General features: G+C 35.4%; 1 protein-coding gene across 1 annotated transcript in view; it reads right to left on the bottom strand.

The window, feature by feature from the left end:
• The window catches only part of ARID2 (AT-rich interaction domain 2), a 107,340-nt gene that overhangs the window by 26,449 nt on the left and 58,198 nt on the right, over window positions 1–22,693 (bottom strand). Inside the window, exons 4-12 of the mRNA XM_009943408.2 lie at window positions 19,309–19,442; window positions 18,273–18,491; window positions 15,449–15,516; window positions 6,775–6,841; window positions 6,440–6,690; window positions 5,231–5,327; window positions 4,942–5,151; window positions 4,354–4,518; window positions 2,977–3,052 (exon numbers count right to left, since the gene is read on the bottom strand). Coding sequence (XP_009941710.2) covers window positions 2,977–3,052; window positions 4,354–4,518; window positions 4,942–5,151; window positions 5,231–5,327; window positions 6,440–6,690; window positions 6,775–6,841; window positions 15,449–15,516; window positions 18,273–18,491; window positions 19,309–19,442 — 1,287 coding nt within the window. The remainder of the gene's footprint in view (window positions 1–2,976; window positions 3,053–4,353; window positions 4,519–4,941; window positions 5,152–5,230; window positions 5,328–6,439; window positions 6,691–6,774; window positions 6,842–15,448; window positions 15,517–18,272; window positions 18,492–19,308; window positions 19,443–22,693) is intronic.

Here is a 22,693-nt window from a genome sequence, read left to right on the forward strand (position 1 = left end):
ATCACAGAGACTTTTGAGACCCGACAACCACATGGAAAACAGCATTTTAGTATATTGTCTTGTCAAATGTCTGTTCCAGACTTTCTCCTTCTCACTGCTTGCAATATTCAACACATAGGACCCCTAACGCATGCAGCCAGTTTTACATGCAAGATCTTATTTACATATGCAATATGCAAACTAGTCTCTACATATGCCTTTTTTATTGTATATTCAGAAACAAAACCACAAAAGAAAGCATTGTTTAGTGACATCTCCTCCTCACAGCTCCCTTCTTATTTCCTAATGATTCTAATTCAGCAAAAGATGGTCTGAATGCTAGCTAACTCTTCATCAGAAATTTCTATGAAAATTCGTTTGTATCAAAACCAAGACTTTGCTAACTGATCTGCTAATGCAGTCTTACTTTAACGTTACAGCTAAAACCAGAAATAGAATAGCAATCTCAACCCTGTCATTCTGATACGGGTGGGAAGGCAGGAGAGAGGGGACTGTGATTCTAAGAGAGTACGCACACAAAACACACACAGTCTCACGTCTGGAGTCCCAAACTACACTGGCATCAAGAAAATCCTTGAACAACCTGTTCTGCCTAATGTTCAATTTCCAGGGAGAGAAAGTATTTGCATCTCCTACAGATTCTCCACAAGCACACAGATCATCCACTCCCCAACCAGGAAGCAGTGCGAGAAGGAAACATTTTCTATCAATTTAATTTCATTTCTTTCAGATCCATTATTCCAACCCAGAGACATGGGAACAGTTCATCCCCAGCAGCAAATGGAGGTAAGTAACAACTCTCGCACAATGCTCAAATACCAGTACCAGAATATAGGCTCAGACAGAATAAAACTATTTTTTAAACTGTCAACATTTAATACAGCACTAACACTTTGGAAGACTACACTGCATTCTCCTTTGTGGAGTCCTACACTCCCAATATAACTAGACAGTTCAAATGAGGAAAGGGAAATAATTACATTCTTTAAACTGTGTTCTCTCATAACCACTACAGAAAAGGCATAATGCCATTTCTCCCACAGTTGAGTTACAATTTTATTATTACAAAAATTGAGATCCCACTGTATAACAGAAAGTCTAGGTATTAATTAAATTTGGCATATCAGACAAATGACTGTCCAGTGGGGTACGTCGTACTAGCCTGACACACTATCACTGGCACTAGTGATCTGAATATAGTCAGGACTTGTAACGGTGAAATGGGATCTGCGATTAGCACTTTATCATCACACACACTTACCTTACAAGGACTCCTACTCAGGCTAAGCTGGCTAATAATATATCTGGGAAGGTCAGTTTAAACACCTTGTCTTTCTCCTGCTTCCAAGAGATAGTAACTTTTCTAAATTCTGCCATAACAATTTACTCATTTTCCCCTTTCTCTCAACAGGAAACAAGTAAAACATACCATGAAAATTTACATGAATCTAAGACATTCCATGTTAGTATTAAAGAAAGTGCACTGAAGAGGCTACTCCTCTGCTCTCAGTTTGCATGTTTGTTTGTTTTTTGGCAGCACAGTTAGCATTTAAGGAGAATTTTCAAGACTAGATGTTAATTTTTACTTTTCACTTGTTATGTCTACCTATGACAAACTGGAAGAAAATCAAGTACAAAGTAAAGTATTCAACGCTGACACCTGCAGAAGCACACAGAATCAGAAACAAAGCAGACATTCCAAATCTCCCTGACATAATCCTCTATGGTTTGCTTCTTTATTTTCTGTCATTTGACTGTATCGCACAGTTGCAGCATGGTACCTACCCATACTTATTTTAACACTCAAAACTTCTATTTTACATTTTATACAGAATGCAAAGTTCACCTTGCCTACAGCTTTACTATGGAAAGCTAGATGTCTAGTGCTCTCTGTAGTCTATAATAGAGAAGATGATGGCACCAGAAGGTAACTTGTAATCTCATCAGACACTAGGCAGGTGAAGGCAATGCATTTTACCACTGGGGGAATCTCCCACTCCATCAATTAAAAAGGCAGCCTAGAAAACTCATTTTGGCTAGAAATCAACTTGCAGATCACTAAACTGAGCTGCGGTGATTCCAACCCCAGGTACCCCTATTTAAATGTCTGAATGTGAAATTTCTCAGTCTTCCAGCACTGCACATTACTACTACTTTGCAGTGTGCAAACAGACACATGGGACCAACATCAGCTGACCAACAAGAATCTGCAACACATCCCCCACACAATCAAAGTTCTGCTGAAAGTACAACTAAAGCACTAAGCTCTGCCAAATTCTACCCACTTTATCTTGAAGGCCTTTTTCTGATCAATGAGACCACTGAAGAACATATGAGCCATGAAGCAGCAAAGGTGGAAGGGTCCATCAGGAACCAATTAATACAAATATTTAGAATGCAAGTAGATTTCTGTAAGTTGAATAGTTCAGAAAGATCACCCTCAGTCCGCCTGAGAACCACAGGCAGTATAGTTTTTCTCTAAATATCTGACAACAGGTCTATTTGTTGAAAGCAAGAGAATTTGGATGGAAAAGGGTTTGGTCTTCCTTAACTTGCTTGAGGTTCACATTGACCACATGAGAGTTTTGCAGGGCCTAGCTTCGTAATTTTATAATTATTTTTACATTGGTGCAGCAATATAGCAATACATTACAAGATGAAAACATTCATGAACCAGATAATGCTGCCTGACAACTTAAAAAATTTAAAAAATCAAGATCAGAGTTAAAAATCAAATTAAATTCTATTCTAAGAGAGAAAACAACTAATTTCAAGTATTAGAGTGAATATTCTAGTTGAGTTTTTTCCTTCATACTTCTTCAAAGGAACGACAGAATGATTTTGCTTTATACTTTTCAGAAAAATGAGTCTAACAGTAAATAGACGCAAGCTAGAAAATTCTGTGACACATGAATACAGGTGTTTTTCTTTGTTTTTCTTCTTCATTAAAGCATTTGAATAGAACTTTACACTTACCACTGGCATGCAAATTTCTCGCTGTCTATTTCTACTATTCCCGGTGGTGGAGCAACATGTGGTGCTGTCCTAGAGGCTGTGGATAGTAAGAGGAAGAAAAAAAAAAAAAAAACCTCACTGAAACCATCTTTGTTCTCCTGATTGAAGCACTTCAACTCCATGACTTTCACTGGTACAGTTTCTCCTGTGTTTGTAAGCAAGGATGTATCCAGCTAAGGCAAGGGACAAAGATGCACTAAGCAGGCTACAGACTTGCACCACAATTTCCCAAAGTGAAGCAAGACTTGCCAAGGCCAAAGCCACCACTGAAGTGCAATCACAACCTAAGCACTTAGTGAACTACAGCTTCTAGATTCACGACCATGATCCATGATCCTGAGATCATGTTTTAGAGCAGTGAACACGATTTAGGAGTGGCACAATACTCCACCAGAACAGGCACAAATACACAGCAATTATTTTTCCAATTCCAAAGTGGAAACAAATACAATGTAAAGAATTTTGCTGTGATGTCACATTGGTTCCCTCTATTCATTCTTGTTCATCCCCTTAGTCACATTCTTTTCCAGTCACTTTCACTGTGGTATCTGCACCCATTCCAGAAACAGTACATTTAGACATGCAAGCCAGTGTCTGTCGTAATGGTTCTTTCTCAATTTCTTCCCCAGAGCGAACAGCTATGTTCCATCTTGTGTGCACCTGCGGTATACCGCTATGTGCTTTTATTAGTAAAGACAGAATGAGGCACATATGCTATTCCCCCGACCAATAATCATTAGTTGTGCCATCAACTTCGAAAGTGCCAGTATTTAATACCAAGATAATACAGCAAAAATTAATCATAATTACAATTTAACTTACAGTTAAGAAAACACTTTTCAGGCTCTAAACAACAGTTAAATTTTGGTTCACCCCACAACAGCTGTTCAGCAGCTTCAGCAGAGGCATGATTCTGTGTGTCTATCTCACCTCCACAATTCTATCAAATAATGTATGTAAATGCCCAGTAATATTCTGTGTGAAACACAATACACAATGGACCTCTACTTCTCTGCAAATTGTGGGAACAATCCAGAATGGATACTTTTCTTTCCACTGAACAAGTTAAAACAAGGAGCATACATAACTTTCAGTAAATTTCCACATTAGCAACTGAAAAAGATTCTAATCTTAAGATTCTTTTAAAGCTTGTTTCACAACAGTTTTGGCTAACACAGCTTTGTATTTGCTTTGTGAACAGGTGTCTGAAAAAGATACCTTATTTTATGCTTAATGCCATACTTATGTAAATTAATCAGAAACCCGCAGAAGACAAAACCCATACATTCCACATAGGAAATTTTGTAGAATAGTATCACTGCAGGAGAACATACTCACCTGGGACACCTGTTGCATGGGCCTGTGAACCATGATCCATTACTTGTGGTCTGACATCAGGTACTCCTTGCTGGGGAACGCACTGATGTTCAATGAGTTTTACAGCAGTAAGTGCATCAGCTCCAAACATCTGGATGTCCATAGAAACCAGACATACTAATGTATCTAAAGTATTAAATGTAAAACCGACAATGACATTAGGACAAGACAAATGAATGCTGCTAGGACATACCTGAGTTGCTTTAAAATTGCCATGTGTTGAAAGAAAACACCCCTCTGCATGCTCTGTAGATTCTTTTTACCCACTACCTTCATGGCATTAAAAAAAAAAACAAAAACCAAACAACACCCCCCAAGCCCCCTTCCCAACCCCAAAAACCTATTTCAAAAGTTATAGCTTCCCCAGTTACCAGCATCATCAATTTCTTGAGGACACAGAGAGAAAATTTTCATAAAGCTTCCTATTCTAATACCCATCCCTAAATTGCACACACATAATCAAGCCACATTTTTAAGAATATGTTATGTTCAGTGGTTAAGACATTTTTCCTACGTAAGCGAGAGTAACAGATTTCATTTCTCCCTTACCTATGCTCTTCTCTACTTTAGCAATCTTTGAGCAGGACACTTCTCCCATTTCTGTGAGCATGTATAGCACCTCAAGTGCTGAGATTACAAGCAGCACATCTGGTAGCGTGAGATGACATATGATCTCTTTATACGATTCCAGATCCACATATTCACAAATTAAGACACCATTATCTTCAGCCTTACAAAGATTTGCCAAGATTTCCATGCCTGAACAACAAATACAAAATTGTTTTAAACAGCAATAATTGCAATTGTAAAACAGCAACAGAATAGCTAGAGATCTTACCTCTCATTTTTAAAAATCTATCCCTTGACATGAGGCATTTTGTAACAGTGTGAAACATTAGATGAGTAGTTTTGAAATCAACAGGATCCAAAAGAAGCTGATGAGGAAGAAAATAAATAAATGACCAACACTACCCATATAGTGCTAATGGCTCAAATCCTTAAATTTGCATATCAAAATATAAGATTCAAAGTGTTTAAATGACATTTGTGTTCACAAAACCAGAACCCTGTAAGCTTTTTACTGTAGCTAGCATTTTGAGCCCCCTCCTCCTTTTCTGTTCTGAAGCAGCAGTCTAATTTATACTTTCTACTGCTCAGAATAAGGAAAATAACTTTTTTCCCTAGGCAGTCAACAGCAGACACACATATATTTTAATATCCAACAAAGAACACGACTTCAGAAATGACAAGCATTCCTTCCCAAATACTATCACAATCATTCATCCTGTATCTATCTCCTTCTGCTTCTCAATTAGAGCTCTCAGACATTGTAGTATGTAACACACACTCTTACTGAAGAGAAGCTGGATACATTGTAAATGAAAATGCCACCTTTTTTTCCAATACTCAGCAGTGGACCAGTACTTCAAGTCTCATTCGCTGATACCTACCCATTTAACTTGTCTGTTCTATTTTAAAACATAAGGAATAACTGAACATACCTACCTATCAAATCTGTATAATTTATCTGCACAATCATATGACATACTGAAATAGTGTATTTTATTAGTCAAACCTCTTTATAAAGAAAAAGATGCCTCGTGATTCAGGTGGTATAGCCAGGAGTATATGCCTAGCTTACTGGTGCCCGCCACACACAGCATAAAACCCTCTACCACCCCCTTTTTCAAATGTACTATTTTGAAATTATGACTAAAGGTGATAATTATAAAGTGAAGGAGCTAGTGCACAGTCTCTAGAATTTAACAAAACTCCTTTCTTCTCTCTGGGAAAATAAACTGAAAATTATGCATTATCTCCCTATACAATCAGTCTTCTCCATGTCATTCTAAGCAAATGGACACATGCAGTCTGTATTTTTATTTGGCCCTGAATACTTGTTTTTAATTTGCCATTTACAAACCCAGAGAATAATCTATTTTCTGCTTCATCCAACTATCAAGGAAAAAAGTAATTAATTTAATTAACACTAACGTAATGCTTTTATCAAATTATACTTTAATTGTTCTGTTTTGAAGCACATTACCTCTGCCGCAATATTTCCCAGCGTGTCAAGCCCCAACTGCCGTAGAGAAATAAAATGACTATGAGCAGAGAGTAGCAGGAATCGAAGACAAGTACGATTAGCTGCCAAAAGCTTAACATTTCCCTCTTCAAAAGAAAGATTACGTAAAATCACTGCGATCTGAAGTACCCGCTGCCCTTCAATATCATTAATGCCCAATTTGCGAGGTGGATGAAATAAGGATTCCCAAATCCATTCTTCTGATGGAATATCTACAAAGTAAATAAATAAATTTTAGTCCTTCCTTTGCTATATTTACCAACATGTAGGTATTAAGATTAATCAAGATGTCTCACCTTGAGATTTGCTTCTGTCCGAAATTAGATCACGAACTTCAATATCCTCAACAATATCCTTCCAAAACTGAAGAAAGAATTAAAAATATGCTTAATTTCTAGGGGATATTTCTTTAAATATTAGTTATTTTTATTTCTACTACTTTAAAATATTGAAAAAAAAATGTAAAGGTTTGTTTTTTAAAAATTTCCTAGTACCTTGATTCATTAACAGTAACAATATTTTTCACTCATGGGATGATATCCAAGATGTTCAATGCTTTACATTAAGAAACTCTTCCTCTCCAGCACCAGAAATATGCATTCATGATCAACCAACGCTACCACAGAAGTACACTGCTGAAGCACACACTGAAACTCTATGGAGAGTTTTCCACAAACTATTAGAAACACAGCAATTTTACGTGCAAAAAAAGTACAGTTCATCCTTCTTCACCTCCTACAGTGAACTCCTAAAGCAGAAGATGGTGACTCTTCTCAGTTTCAGTAGATCTTGGCTCCTGCTAGAAGCACAAGTCAGATTTCTATCTTGAGAGACTTTTTAAAGCTTCTGCTATGTTTTCCACATCATCATAAATCAATAAAAAGAGAGAAGAAACAACCACCATCACCATAAACCTTTATAAATATAAGTAAAACAGAATGCTTCAGCAGACTGGAATTCAAATTACTTTACAAATATATGGTCTGATCTGTAAATGGTTGTTATGTTGCTAGTCCTGTTGAAATTCAAGAATTAATCAAGGGATTAAGTTTTGCAAGCTAACAAAAATACTCATTGTGATGTATATTAATATAAAAATATATAATTATATATACATTCTAATGTGAACACTAACAAAAATATGAACATTCCTTTGACTAATAAAAAATTATACATTCCTTTGACTCACTAATGAAATACAGCTCCTGTTTTGGCTGTGATCACAGAACAAAACCACAAATAAATCTGGATAAAAAGGGAAGGACGGGAAGTACAACAAGCTGAACAGCAGGAGAAATTTTGCTATGCAAATGTTATTACTAAATTACAGCATTCATACCATGCTTGACACTATTACTTTCTTGAAAAATAGAATACTATAGATTTTCTAAATTGGAAGGAAAATAATTTTATTTTCCACTGTAATGCTGCTAAATGACATCCAAGTGCTGTTTAGTAAAGAGGATTACTTGTACAGACAGGATTATTACCTCATTTTAGCAAAGACAAGAACAGGCAGATAAAAGTCTAACTTCCTACAGTTTGTGACAAACAGATTTTTCTAATACTGCGGCTATCATCAAGAGCCACAGAAGACCAAGGTATGCAGGTAAAATTTGCAGAATGTACTTCATTTGGAGCTGCCTTTACTTTTAGAGAAGACTAAGCAAAAGGCTTCAGTCATTATTTTAAAAATCACAGAGAAATGTACTGTCCGGAAATTCACCAGTCAGTACAAACTTTCCTTTAGGATGGTTCCTTTTGGAAAAGAGATGAAGAGAGTAAGCCTTCGCACTTCACTGCTACTTAAAAGAAAAACCTCAGAAGCTTTTAAAGATCTGTTGTTTAATCAGTTAAGGTTTTTTTTAAAAGTGAATATTGAACAGAAATACTTACTTCAACCTGAATCTCTCTGGAACAGACCAAAGTCAATCACAATACAACGTTAAAACTGCTGTCACACGTTAAAAGTTAACACAGCATCATCATCACATTTTGCTAGCTGAATTCTCCGATAACCCACTTTTCGCTTCTTAATACTTCAGGTACAGTCCAAATTGAAACCTTTAAAAATCTCTGGCAATACAAAGTCATAAAGGAGCAAATTTTTCTATCTGGAAGGCAAATCATCCTGGGCATGTTCTCAAAAGGACAGAAAATGAGGATTTAAGTTTTTTGCAGATGAAGACACTACAGACAGTGCTAAAGATAAAGCCTCAAAGTCCTATGGCTAAAGATGAGGACAGGAATACAGTGTTGGAAAACCGTACATCTCACCTAAAACTTGCAGAATAAACAGATCCACGCTAGTTGCTTGAACAAATGAGAAAGTCTCCCCTTCCTAAAAAAGCAGTGTTGTCAAAACAATGCTAGCTGTCAGCTCAGATGAGAACATCTTTTTCAGAAAAGAACAGAACGTATCTCCTTTCCGTAAGTTAAAATGAGAGATAAACCAAGGCACCAAATAAAGCTAACTTACACATAACTGTTCTTCTTCAAATTGTTTCATTATACAGTCATGATGTGAGCAGAAGATGCTAACCACTCAAACTAGAGGATTTTTGCCTCAGGATTACCTAGAGCATATGCACAAGCTGTGTTACCTACACGAAGCAAACCAGAATAATGTGCATCCCCCACAGCCTCAGTTCCTCTGAGTCCTACAGATCTGGAAAGGCTCTTAAAAGCTCTAAGGAAGAAAATCTACAGGATAGGACATAAACATGCAGACAATACAACTTCAAAAAGAACAATTAAAAAAAAGATATGTATTTTTTCTCTCTTGACTGTGTGTTTCTACATACAGCAGCGCTGTGGGTGGTAATGCTCACCAAGCACACCGCTTTACCTGCGCAACTGTCCCAGGGTCTTTGGCTTGCTAAAGACTGTAGGTTTGCACTCCCCACACCAGCATCTGTCATGGGTGTTTCAGCAACTGTGAAATGCCTACTCCAGTAAGAAACTAGGCTTCCTGTGAGCACTTCGCAGATTTTAAGATTTCAAACCTTTGGCAAAACCTTCAGCAATATCACCAAAGAACTCAGAAACATTATCCTACGTGCTCCATTCAACAAGCCAGTAACTTAAGCAGCTTATCAATAAGCAATGCGTTCAGAAATCCAAGCAGCTGAAGACACAAACTATTATATGTGGCACTTAATGTACCTATTTTAGATATGGGCTGCTAAATATAGAGTGGTCAGGATTTCACAGGACTTTAGCTGTCGACAAGCATGTTGCAACAATGAGTGTACAGATGGAAGCCTGATAAGTATTTAAGACTGAGCTCCCAAACACCTGGAGGCTTTACCATAGATAGCTGAGGTGAGTTCCTAGCCGAGAAAAGAGGCATTTGTCTCTAATTATTTAGAAGGTTGAGCAATTTTCCTTTTTTATTCCAACAAGCTATCTTCCAGCAGGTACCATTACATAGGAGACTGACTACCTCCCTCAGAAAAGTTACCATTCTGTTCAGGGAATGACAAACAGCTTGAAGCAATACTCCTGTGCACTGCATATACAGTCATGTTTGGAATTTTAAAAAGTGCAATCAGCCTGACCTATGACAATCAAAGTCTAAATCAAATTATCAGGGGTAAAATTAAGTCATCCGAACATTTTAAAAAAAATGCAGAGTCAATAGCAAACACAAATCCTGCATCTTTCACTCAGAGGACTCCAAGAAATCCAAAGCAGATTCAAGGAGACTTAAGATCTCTTCAGAAAGAAAGAATGAAAGAAAAAAAGTCCTTGGTAAGACTTAAGGACAGTAAATTGTACTTTCCATTCCTTAACCGGAATGATGAAGCTCATTAATTACTAAACTCCTTACAACATAGTAGGGAAAAACAATCAACGAAAAAAAAAGAATAGCACCTTGTTCTGAAAGTTATCCTCTGCGATTCTGGTGAAATACAGATGTTTCCACATCTCAGATAAATCTTCACACTGGAATCACATGTTCTACCAGTAGATGATCAAAAAACCTGCCCAGTTCTCCTTCCAAAGCACTAGGATTACCTACAATAATCACCAGCTTGTACTCCTGAATAAAGGTGTTCAGACGTCTGAAGTTCAGAATGAGTCTGGAGCCTCCACTCCTTTTCTCTACAAGGAAAGAGATGGCCTGAATCACCTTTTTTTTTTTTTTTTGCATTTCCGCAGATTGGTTTGATTGCTCTCAATCCACTCAACATTTGTTTCCTGCCTAAGCAGGAAAGATCCCTGAAAAGAATGGGGGTGGGCAGAGAATGAGGAGTTGGAAAATAGAATTAAATAAGCTACACACAACGTTCGCAACTTAACTGTTACAAGAGAACAAGGCAAAACATGACAAAATCGTTGTTTGCCCAAAGGAAAGGCAAAAGTGGAAAAAGATGAGTTAAGTCAAGGCTTCTGGGCATTCCTTTGAAAAATGTACTTGCATCACAGAGGCAAGAAAAGAATCAATTTAGCATAACTAGCAGTTATTTACTCCTTACTAGAAACTATGGCTAGCTACAATCTGATACTATGTATCAACAGAAATGAAAAAGAAAGGATGAGAAAGTAAAGCTCTTTATCAATAGTTATTCCTATACACATGTACGTATATTTTAGATCATGGTAACATACCGGTAATAGGAATATAAAGCTAAAACTTGGAAGCTAACAAACAGCGCTTGACTATGTGACACCTAGATGCTAAGAGGTAACAGACAAAGGTAAAGAACTTGATTCACACGCACCATCTTATTACTGTCAGCAGACAAATTCCTTTAGAAAAAGATACACAGCATTATACAGAATTCACTAGAAATTAGATTAAGCAAATTACTGTCCATAAACACAACGGACCTTTGAGTCCACAAATCATGTAACGCAGCCATCATCATGACTACTTGTTGCCCAAGAAAAATATGCAAGCAATTGGAGTCAAGTCAGCTTGACAGACCACTGCGAGTGACAAGAAAGGTGACATCGAAAAGTATTTCAGGCATTTAAACGCATATGGATCTCACTCTACACACTGAGAAAGATGCAAAGAATAAATGAACAGTAAAGAAAATAATTACTAAACTGCTACAAAGAAGAAAGAGTTGGACAACAAAATAAGAAATTCACAACAACAAGAAAAAAAGGAAACCAGATAAGTAAAGCATTATGCAAAATAATAAAGAAAACAAAAACTACACAAGTTGAATTTAGGAACTCTACAGGTAGAACAGGCCTCAAGTACAAGAACGTGAAACCTAAATGCTTAAACTGCAGTTAAAAGAAATTAATGGTGCATGAAGAAATTTAATGCAATTATTCACCTACTACATCAGATAATGGGCAGCTGCTGGAGACATGAAAGAAATACCTGGAAAAAAATGGCTAAGTCTGATTACAAGCATGCTGTATAAACAGGTCACTCCTAAAAGACAACCTATACTCACAAGTGAACCTTTCTAACATGAGGAAATTCATAAAGAAATGAAACCGTTAAAAACGGGAAAGCTTCCGGAGTAGTTGAGAAAACATCTGAGCAGGATGAATGTCATTCAGAGCTTGGGGATGGGGATGACAAAACAAAACAAGAAGAGATACAAGATGACTGGCTAAATGGCATTTGTTCCAATCCTTAAGTAAGGACATGCAGTCATTCCAACTAACTAAAGATTTAAGCTAATTGACAGCACCCAGAAAAATCAAGAGGGAGAAAGCAATAAATTAATCTAGCTATAAGGGTAACAGCAGGTTCAGCTAAAACAATGTTCAAATTCTGACAATTAATGGAATAGATTCATTGACTAGTAAAGACATTTGATTCAGCTTAGAGGGAAGCACTATAGAAAGTGATAAAATATGTACCACTGCAGGTAAGATAATGGAAATTATAAAAGCTATGTCTGAAAAATTTGGAAGGGGAGGGAGAAGGCAACTGATTCCCTCAAAGTTCAGTAGGAAGAGTCACGTTGGTTTTCATCTTCATCTCCAACTGGAACAGCAGTGATGCTGGAGGACACAACTAAATAGGCAAGCTCCTTTTTTCATGAATATGACATTAGAAAACTAGTAGACTTCTGAAAAAATAATATCACATGTGCAAATTTATTTTAAGCCAAAATTAGACAACAGCAGGATATAAAATCAAAGTATTGGTGCTGAAACAACTGACAAATTCTTTATAATAAATTAATACAGAACTAAAGAGCTGACTGAATGCCAAACAACCAACAGAGTATATATTTAAGGGTAGGAGAAATACTAACAGTGATGCAATACTACTAGTGTGCAAAGATGTAGTAGAATGGAGAGAAAAATAATGAAGAAAAACATATGGCCATTCTTCTTCATTGAATAGCAATTTTAAAATACTAATATGATTAAGAGGCTAAAAATTAAATCAAGCTTAAGCAAATATTAAAAAATTCCACAAGGAATTTTAGTATAAATACATAATTCTAAAATTACCCCCAATGTCTGTATAAAGACATTGAAATACAGAAACTAAACGCCTCTCTAAACTCCAAATTCCAAGTTTATGTTCATATATTTCAATAAGCAGGAGGAGGAGCTTGGAAAAAAGTTCGTAAGAATAGCTATCTAGATGAAATGTCTAATATTCTGAACTCATCTCCTAGATCATTTCTATTTATTTCACTACATTCAAAAAGCTATTTTCAGCTAACAAAGGCTGAGTTTGGTTTTGTTTTGCATAAAACTGACATAAGTGACATTTAATTGCCAAGAATACAAGTTTATGACTTCCTATGAATCCTGAATTTAACCCTGAGAATCATTTTCAGAACAGCTTGAAGATTTCTAGTATTTCTCAGCCACCCCCACCCTCCCAAAACTCCAACAAATCAAAAATCCACTACAATCTAAAGGTAAAGTTTATAAACTCAACAGAATTTCTATCCATTCAATTCCTGTTAGTTTAGAACTCATGTGTTTGAGAAATTGCTTTCTCCACCCTACTTCCTACGTATCTCTACCACTCGTGGTCATGCCACTCTATAATTCATAATTCTGCATTTTTCTTCCCCCATTTGAAAACTCTTTTCCATTTCATCTTTACACAATGTTCTGATTTGCTGCCATGATAGTGGGGAAACAAACTGGAACAATAACCTTACAAAATAAAGACACAAACAACTGGCAGCAAAATAAAAACCCCCAAATTAATAACTTTTAAAAGGATAATATGGACAGTGAAAGAAGGGAGATGCTTTAAATATCCATTCTATTAATCCTAAAGCTGTAAAAGCAAATTTAAAGAGACAGACACACAATCTCTACTCTGCCAACCAAGTATCTCTCTTCTACGTCAAGACGCTCCTATAATGCTTCCCCTGATTTCTGTTTTGACACAGCCACAGCTGCAACACAAAATAAATTACTTCCAGTAGTAGGGTCAAACAAATGCTTGCAGTAAGATGTTCTGAAAAATCTGTATTCTTGGCACTGGAGGTATTTTTAGATCTGGTGTTAGCTTCTGACATGCTTTCAGCAGTATTTCACTACAGAGTAGTACTATACATGTTGTAATGATCAAAAATAGATCTTGGAGAACATCCAAGTTTCTTATTAGTAAACCTTATTGTAGTTACAGTGGTTCTACTCAACACTTTGTTGAAAACATTTATAAGAACCATCTGTCCTTATCTATCACAATTACTTAAGTTTATATAATTAATGAACATATAATAAATTAGAAGTCTGTGTAATTTTAAATGTTTACAGATCTGGACATGGCGCTTGTTGCTGCTCTAGATCAGCAACAGTCTGTAACAGCTTAGGGTGAAGTCAACACAGAAGTGCTAAGTGCTTTTAGAAAAACCAAACCAAAACACAACCTACAGTACTTCTGGACATATTTTTTCAATGGAAAAAGGAAACAAAGATTAAGAAGCATTATTTTTAACACTTACCTTCAGCATATTTGAACCATGTTTCCAAGTTCATATACTAACAAGTATGAGAGCTTACCTTTTTTGTACTTAACTTTACCTAGGAAATTTTGGTATTCTGATATTTCAGCAATACTTATCATTAACTAATACTACTATAGTCCATCTTGTCCCAAAATTGAGTTACATAAAAATAAGAGACAAATAGAAAAAGCTCCTAACAAATATTTCTCTTTAATACACCTAAGACATTTCAGTACATGAGACGTGAGCAGAAACCTGGCTATAAGTTCGTAAGGAACTCAGCAGCTTATCTCTTCATATTTTTACTTAATAAAAGCATAAGTTGTCAAACTATATTTCAATCTAGCTATCTTCTATTTTAGCCACATAAATCATCACCTGAAATTCAATTTAAGGAAATTGCACATTGTAGTAAACACACTGGAATGTCAAACCTCTTTCAGCTATAATATATTTCATGTTGTCATTCACCTCAAAATGCTCACCTAGAATAAAGAGGAAGCATTTATACAAAGAAATTTTAGTTATGTTTTTACCTCCTTTCATTACTTGTACAGTAGATCATGCCCTCTAGTGGAAAGATAAAAAGCCTTGTGCAAAAACAGTTTAACTGAAACAAACCTGCAACACTGCTATAACATTTAAATTTGTTCTATGCTTCTTATGTCATGGACTTGATTTTCAAAATCCAGAATGTTTCTTTACTGACCATGCCAGTTGTTTGGGTTTTTTTGTTCGTTTTTTTTTAGCACTGTTTTCTCTTGCTAAATATATTGGCCAGTTTTCCTTTTCCTCACACATACTAGCTTTCTTACAGAAAGACACATGGAACCTCTTTATGCATTTGCTTTGCCTACACGTATTTTTTCTTAATACATTTCTTCCTGCTTATATGAACATTTTACGACAACTGTGATTTAGTGTCATATTATATTTGATTCAAAGGAATAAAGCTGAAAGCAATTCAAAAGACATATGCTAGTATATCTTCTGATTTTCTGTATTGTAAAAGGATTTGATAGCCATCATATGCAGTTCATAATTATTTTAATAATTTTAAAATTACCTTAACAAAATCTCTATCAGTTTTCTCTTTCCATTCTTCTCCAAATACAGCAGAAAACGATCCTAAAGCTTTAAGCATAAAAAGGAGAATTTAGTAAAATAAAAAAATTAACATTTTTTATTTTTTTACTAATCCATAAACTAAAGATTCAACAATACTACAGACTCTACCAGTATTTCCTCTTCATTAAAAAAAAATCCTGTACTAAATGGCATAAACCAACTGAAATTTGTGTAGTCATTTAATTAACTGCTAATGCAGTTTTACAGTTTAAATTGAGAATAACTAGTCCATAAAGAGTGGACTAGTTTGTGAATCCTTCGAAAAACACATGGGAAACTTGTCCATAGCTCTTTTCCAGGAGTCAAGATGACTGCTCAATTTTCAGCCTTACATCAACAACTGTTTTCCACGTGCACAGTATAAGCTGTAAACACTACATCAGTAATACAACAAATTCCCACTAATGTTTTCGATAAAACATAATAGTAGCAGTGAATATTTTGACAGCTCTCAACTCAAAGTCAATGTTTAACCAGGAAGTGTAATGGATGTTCTTCTCAGGTGTCTGGTGGAGCCACTACCACAATCCTTCTAATCATCACTCCTTGAAAGCAGCAAAGATGCAGTCTGTCTGACTCAAAGACTTAGTCAACCCAAAGATAAATTCTGTACTGCAACAGTTCTAATGTAATGAACTAATGACACATTTAGGTTACTATTAAACATTTTGGTTCATAGTGTTTTATTGTTTTGAACAAAATGCTACAGATCTCAGTTCCAGTATCACATCAGCTTTCAACTCACAGAATCCAAACCAAGGCTTACGCAGCACTCCAAAGTGAAGATACCGTATACCCTCAAACCTCTCAGGCTGCCCTGTCACATGCAATATAATTCTCATCTCAAATTCTACGGGTGGAAAAAAAAGCTGAAGACATATTTTTCTTGTTACCTAGAAACAGTGCATTATGAATACTAGCAATGATAAAACTTTAATTATAGACAAGCCACATCTAAACCCCACATTAAATAAAGTTAATAAGCTATCATTTATTTACACCTGAAATTATTGTGACAGTATTTTCATACTACCTGAATTTGTTAATTACAGATTTCATTTAATCACCAAACTTGACAGATTTACCTTCATTGTTTACAACATAAAACACAGAAGTACTTCAAATCGAAGCCTCGTGCTTCAAAAATAAGTAAACACACACACCCCTTTTCCCCAATTTGTCCCAATTCATGCTCCTCATGCTGCCAGGACGCTCCCTGGGATTTATCCAGAAGATGTAATCAGGTAGGATAAAAATGAGGTTTTCCCCCGGGAATGAAAAGAGGAAGGCCATTACGCACTTGTCATTCCTCTTGGCTTTACTTCAAATATTTTTCAGTGTAAGAAATACTGATACAGACCAGCTATGGAACAAGCCTGTGCTCGGAGTCCAAGTTAAGAACTTGAGAAAATACTATCTACCTTTGCAACATCAAAAAAAAAAAAAAAAAAAAGAAAAAGAATCAGCAACACAAAACTTGATTAAATTATTTACAAATACTGATGTCCATACAACTTCCGTGAAAAGAACAGGGGAATGACAGCAAACTCAAAAATCAAGAGAGCAAGCATCCTGCAATCACTAACGTTCAGGACTAAGTTTTACTTCAGCTTCCTTTCAAATACTTTTCTTTGAAAGTTCTTGTGACTGGGCTAGATGCAGACACTAAATGACCAAGACCTAACCATATCTGCAGGGCATGGGTACAAACCAAAAACGTAAGAGAGAAGCTGAAGAACACTAATGCAGCATTGGGGCAAGGAGGGGGAAGCTAGAAATCATTATGTAAAAATGCTAACGCTTAAAAAAACCCCACCAAACAGTACACAACGTGTAACAATGATTTTTCCCTAGAATTTTAAAACAGAACCTCTGATATACCATACCATGTTTGCGGTTACACATGCAAAGTAGATTTATACTCAAACAGATATGATCGCCTGTACTAGCAGACTTAAATATACTTAGCTGGAAAAGCTCATCTGAGCAATTTCTTATGGTGGTAATTTCTGAAATACAGTATAAAACAAAATCAGTACATAAAACCAGTAAATTCTTCCTCCTCACCACCACACGACTGGAGCTATGCTGTTATGATTTTAGGGTAGTTGGGGTTAACTTATTTTTTTTCCCCTCTCCATGACAAAGACAAACAAGCAATTAACAAGGAACAACTTGGCACAGACGTCACACTGAATAAATCAGAAGAATTTATTTCACATACTGAAGTATTTTGATAGAATGGACTCTCTTAAAATTACGTGCTAACACCTTAAGTAATTCTGAAACAGATTAAGATTTTTATCTCTTAAGTTTTGTATTCTGAATTTCACTACAGTTGAATGCGTAGTGAAATATCAGGATAAAAATCTTAGTGGGTCATTGTTTTCAGACTGCCCTTTTTTAAATTTGTAACTGCTACTAAAATTATGAAAAGTCAGTACGGTCCTATGAATTCAGAAGGTGGCAGTAATTTACTACAAGCAGTTGGAAATCCAATACTGTAAATTCGAGCATCTTGAACAATTAAACTCTATCGCTGAAAAACTGCTTCTTACATTTCACTCAACTGTTCAATAACACTGCTTTAACTTCCCTAACTTAAAATGTATTTGTAATGCGTGATAAAAACCGTAACTGTGTACACGGTAAAAACTAGATATATTACAGTGCAATAAATTATAAACAATTATCAAGGGTTGTGAAAGATGCTACAACAGGTATTGACTCTTTCTGTTTCAAAGAGGTTGTTATATACTTACTGTCATCAAACACTCCAGCATTTGCAAGCAGTAAAGTGATGATTTTAGGGTCCTTTTCAAGCTGCATAACATGCTTGCTTTCATTTGAAAGAAGAGTACATACATTAATTGCAAAGTCCACTTCATTTGGGAGTCCAGATAACAGTGAAAGCACCAATTTATTATAGTCATTTGGTGAGTTAAAGTCCATAGACAGCCCATAGCTTTGACGAAGGTAATCTAAGTAAGCAAAAAGAAATTAAAACAATGTTTTCACAGCTAAACTAATTAACATTCAGATGATACATTAAGCAATATTATTATGAATTCTATCTATTTTTAAAAAAGTTTATTAATAAGGTATTACGGGTTTTAACATGTTTTTACAGCATTTATTTTTTCCGTTTCTCTTTGCCCAAAACACTGAACACATTCTACTTAGCTGTGTACCTTTCTAGTTAGATATTAATTCCTTCATCATCTCCAGAATGCAATACTGCAGTATGTTCTGCCAAAGAAAAGCTCCGAAGATGCAAACTTTAATTAAAGCAGAATAGAACTGTAACACAATTTGGAGTCACTTTCTACACAACGAATTACACATCCCTTCCACAGAGTGCACCAGCTTCCGATTTGTTTATTGGTTCAAGATTGATACTTTGGTCTCTAAATTACAATGGTGTTGATTCTGGCTCCTTATGCACGCGGTTTATCCCTCGGATTTTACAAATTAATTAATCACATGCTCAGTTCAGGTATTTGGCTCTGCAGAGAAATGATTGATGTGACAAACACAATCTGAGAATTTTCACGGTACATTGTTTCAAGACAATTAACTACCCCTGCTAATTAGAAAATGAAAAATTTATAAAGAAAAGGAATAGTTTTGGTTCACAGTGAAAATGTTTTCGAGTGCAGTAAATCAATAATCTGAGTGACCTAGAGATTTGATGATTTTAATAATATTGTAAATTTATTTACACACTATTTCTGTAGCCCATCCAAACATACACAGATATGTACGAAAAAAATAGCACTTTTTTCCTCAAAAATTTACCTGACACACTGTGTTGCTGGTAGTTATAGGAAGTTGGAATTGCACCAATAGGAAGTTGTGGCTTTGGATTGCCTGGTTGTACCTCATCATCCTCCTCCCCAAAATGATGGACTTTTTCATACTTTTCTAGATAACTGGAATAAAAAAAAAACAAAGGTTTTGAATATATATAGTACAATTAAATCTTTCATCCCCCAAGAGCTGAACTGCCAAGGGAAACAAAAAATACAAACACGGAGATATACTGGAAACAACAGTCAAAGTGGTGTAAAACATAAAAAACTGAGTTAGACTGACAACAGGTGATACAGTAAAAGCAGGTACGTAGAATTATGGATTCAGATATTACATTTCTTCACATTTCTCAACAACAATCCCTAGCTAAACTAAAACACATAAAGCCCTCTTGTGACTAGGTCCATTTTTCCCAAATCAGCTTTTGCTACACAAGTAGCTTTTGCTACTCCGCAGGTGGAAGCATCACAGAAATTATTCTGTGCAGGTTACCGGTACACATACTGAGGTCAAGTCCAGAAAAATACATATTTATTTTTGCCTGACCTAAAGAGAAACAGTATACCAAGTCCTAGCAACTCACACAACAGTAAGAGAATTCAGGGATACTGAGGGCAACAATTCAGGATCAGAAGTTCCGACTCATGGCTCTAACTAATAATTACTGGAAATACCTTTGAAGCCCTTTAGAAAAATCATGCTGATATACTGTATGCAGCATGGATTGCAAGCACAGAAGTTACATATACCAAAAGTAAACAGTCAGCTTGGTAAATTAATTATCCCATTTAAGAGTCAATTTAGCATTAAAAACTGTAGTTTTCAGAACTTTCTACATTCCAATACAGAAAGTCAACTTAAAAGGCCCACTGTAGCCTTAACTTCACGCTAATACATAGTTGCAAAACTCATCATGAAATTATGTCAACATCACAAAGCTGCCTAAATTTACAAATTTTCATTGTGCTAAACACTGACAAAATCAAGTCAATCAAATAATAATAAAAATATTGTATAATTAGGAAATAATTTAAAACACTTATCTTCCTCTGTATAGGCTAAAAATATTTAATAAACTAGGAAAACCCAAGTTTTTGGTACAATTATTGTCAGTAGACACTGAAGTCATTAACTCATGGTGAATCAGAAAGATTTTAAGAAATAAGTATTCTCACTGACCTCTGGGGAATATTTCACATGCATTAAATTAGTAATTATTTTATTAAGTGAGATATCAGTGACATAATCATACCCTTAAAATGTTAGCAAACACATTTTTTCTTAAGAAAATGGTATGTTCCAGAGGGAAGCAAGAAATTTCAAAGTTAATAAGGCATATCATGGTGTACTGTATCACATACAACTGTGGTTTGTCTCTGACTAGTGTTTAGGATATTCAAAGTACTATATATATTATTATGTGAACCCCTGCTATAGTGCCCTCCTTATTACATAGAATATTGAGTGAGTTAAGGAGTCAGCAAAAATCTTCCCTGCACTATCATTTGCTTTTAGGCTTTGTAACAGACTAAAAATAATTTTTATCTTTAAACTAAAAATCCTAAATTATGCAAATTAAGTTCCAATTTAAAATCTGCAAAAAAGTAAAATCGCATTTTTAACTTCTTAAAACCCTTAGCTCAATATTCTTCTACCCACAGGTTTTTAAGTCTAAATCCTGATTTTTCTCTTCCACTACATTTTCCTTACCCTTTTATCCCACTTTTTTCCTTTACTTTACATATTATATCCAAAGATGAAAACAAACTACAATCCATAGCTTCTATATGGCAACAGGTGATTCTCAGCATACGAGCAAAGACAGTACACCAAAGGGGAAAAATACAAATAAAACAGTACACCTCCCTTCTAAAGAATTTTTTTTTTGCTGCATTAAAATGGTCATTTAGAGAGCCTGACCTAAGTATTCACGTAACTTTTATTCTTTTATTTCCTTCTTGCATTTTATCAGAGAAGTAACACCATAGCTTTATTCTGCTTTATTATCTGCTTTCAGCTATCCAAGCTTTATTTCTTAAAAAACATCCTTTTCTTCCAATATCACTGAATTTTTAAGCACTCCATAAATGAACATTACCTCACTGAATATGGCAATCACACACACACACACAAAGAGATCAACTGTGACGATTTCCATTTTTCAAATTCTTATTTACTTTAAGAACTTCTTAAACATTTTAAGATAACTTTTAAAAAAACCCCACAAGTAGGGTTTTTTTAATATATATGTGTGTGTATATACACACACACTGGAGAGCATGTTAGAGCTCAATTCAGAATCATGCTGAAGCTCTGCATGGGAGATTAATATTAAATATAATACGGGATTAAGCAATTTAAAAGTATTGAAGAGAGAAATACACACACCGTGGAATATAACCGATAAAAGATTTTTAAAAGCTATAGTAGCATAGCCAAATATTCAAGCTTACAGTCAAAAATTGAATGCCTGGTGAACAATGCACCATGCAATTTTATGTGTCCCATGACTCCATGCATTGTAAAGCACATCTGTACTAATTTGTCAAAATAACTGTGTAGATACCCTAACACAGCTAGAAAAACAAGGTTTACTGGAATAAAAATTTAATCTCTGATTGCGAAAGCTAGAAATCCATGGTTTTAAATAATTTAAAAAGTATTTTATTCTTCCAGTAACAGAAGCATTTATTTAGGGCTCACTGCTTTAAATTATGTACACCCACATACTGACCAGCATATCTTCCCTATTCTGACCATTCTGAACCCAGAAAATATTGTAGTGACTATGAACTGAAAAAATATCAGTGGCTATGTATTCTAACAGGCTGAATTCCCATTTCTATGCGTCACTGATTGGTATTTTAAGATAAACTTCATAGTGGCTTCTAAAATAAGAGAACTCTTTCTTCTGGGGAAGAACACTGCAGGGTCCTGAACTACGTGCAAGTCTAATAGTACATAGGACCACAATACTTCCAATTTACCCTGTCCAAACTAAACAGTGGGAACAATTAAAATACTTTCAGCTAAACACTGCTCACCGCAAAAGCCTAGTCGTCTATCTGCTACCAGCATTCTTCTGTTGTCTTTCAAACAGTTCAGTAAACCACTGGATCTGTCATCATCACTGTCATCATAGTTTGAATAAACGAGGTTTGTACTGTAATTGAGATGACCAACATTGAAAAGACGATTTCACAAAACTAGTCTAACTTCTGATACGAAGTGAAAAGGAAATCTGGAAATCTAGAACTGATCTTTCCTACATGTGCACAAACATGCTTTGCTTTGTACTCCGATGAGATCATCAAAAGCTGTTGAAATTGAGGAAAAGACATGTCAAGGAAAAGACATGGCCTTCACAAGG

This window comes from Opisthocomus hoazin, chromosome 8, assembly GCF_030867145.1.
Source record: "Opisthocomus hoazin isolate bOpiHoa1 chromosome 8, bOpiHoa1.hap1, whole genome shotgun sequence".
NCBI lineage: Eukaryota > Metazoa > Chordata > Aves > Opisthocomiformes > Opisthocomidae > Opisthocomus > Opisthocomus hoazin.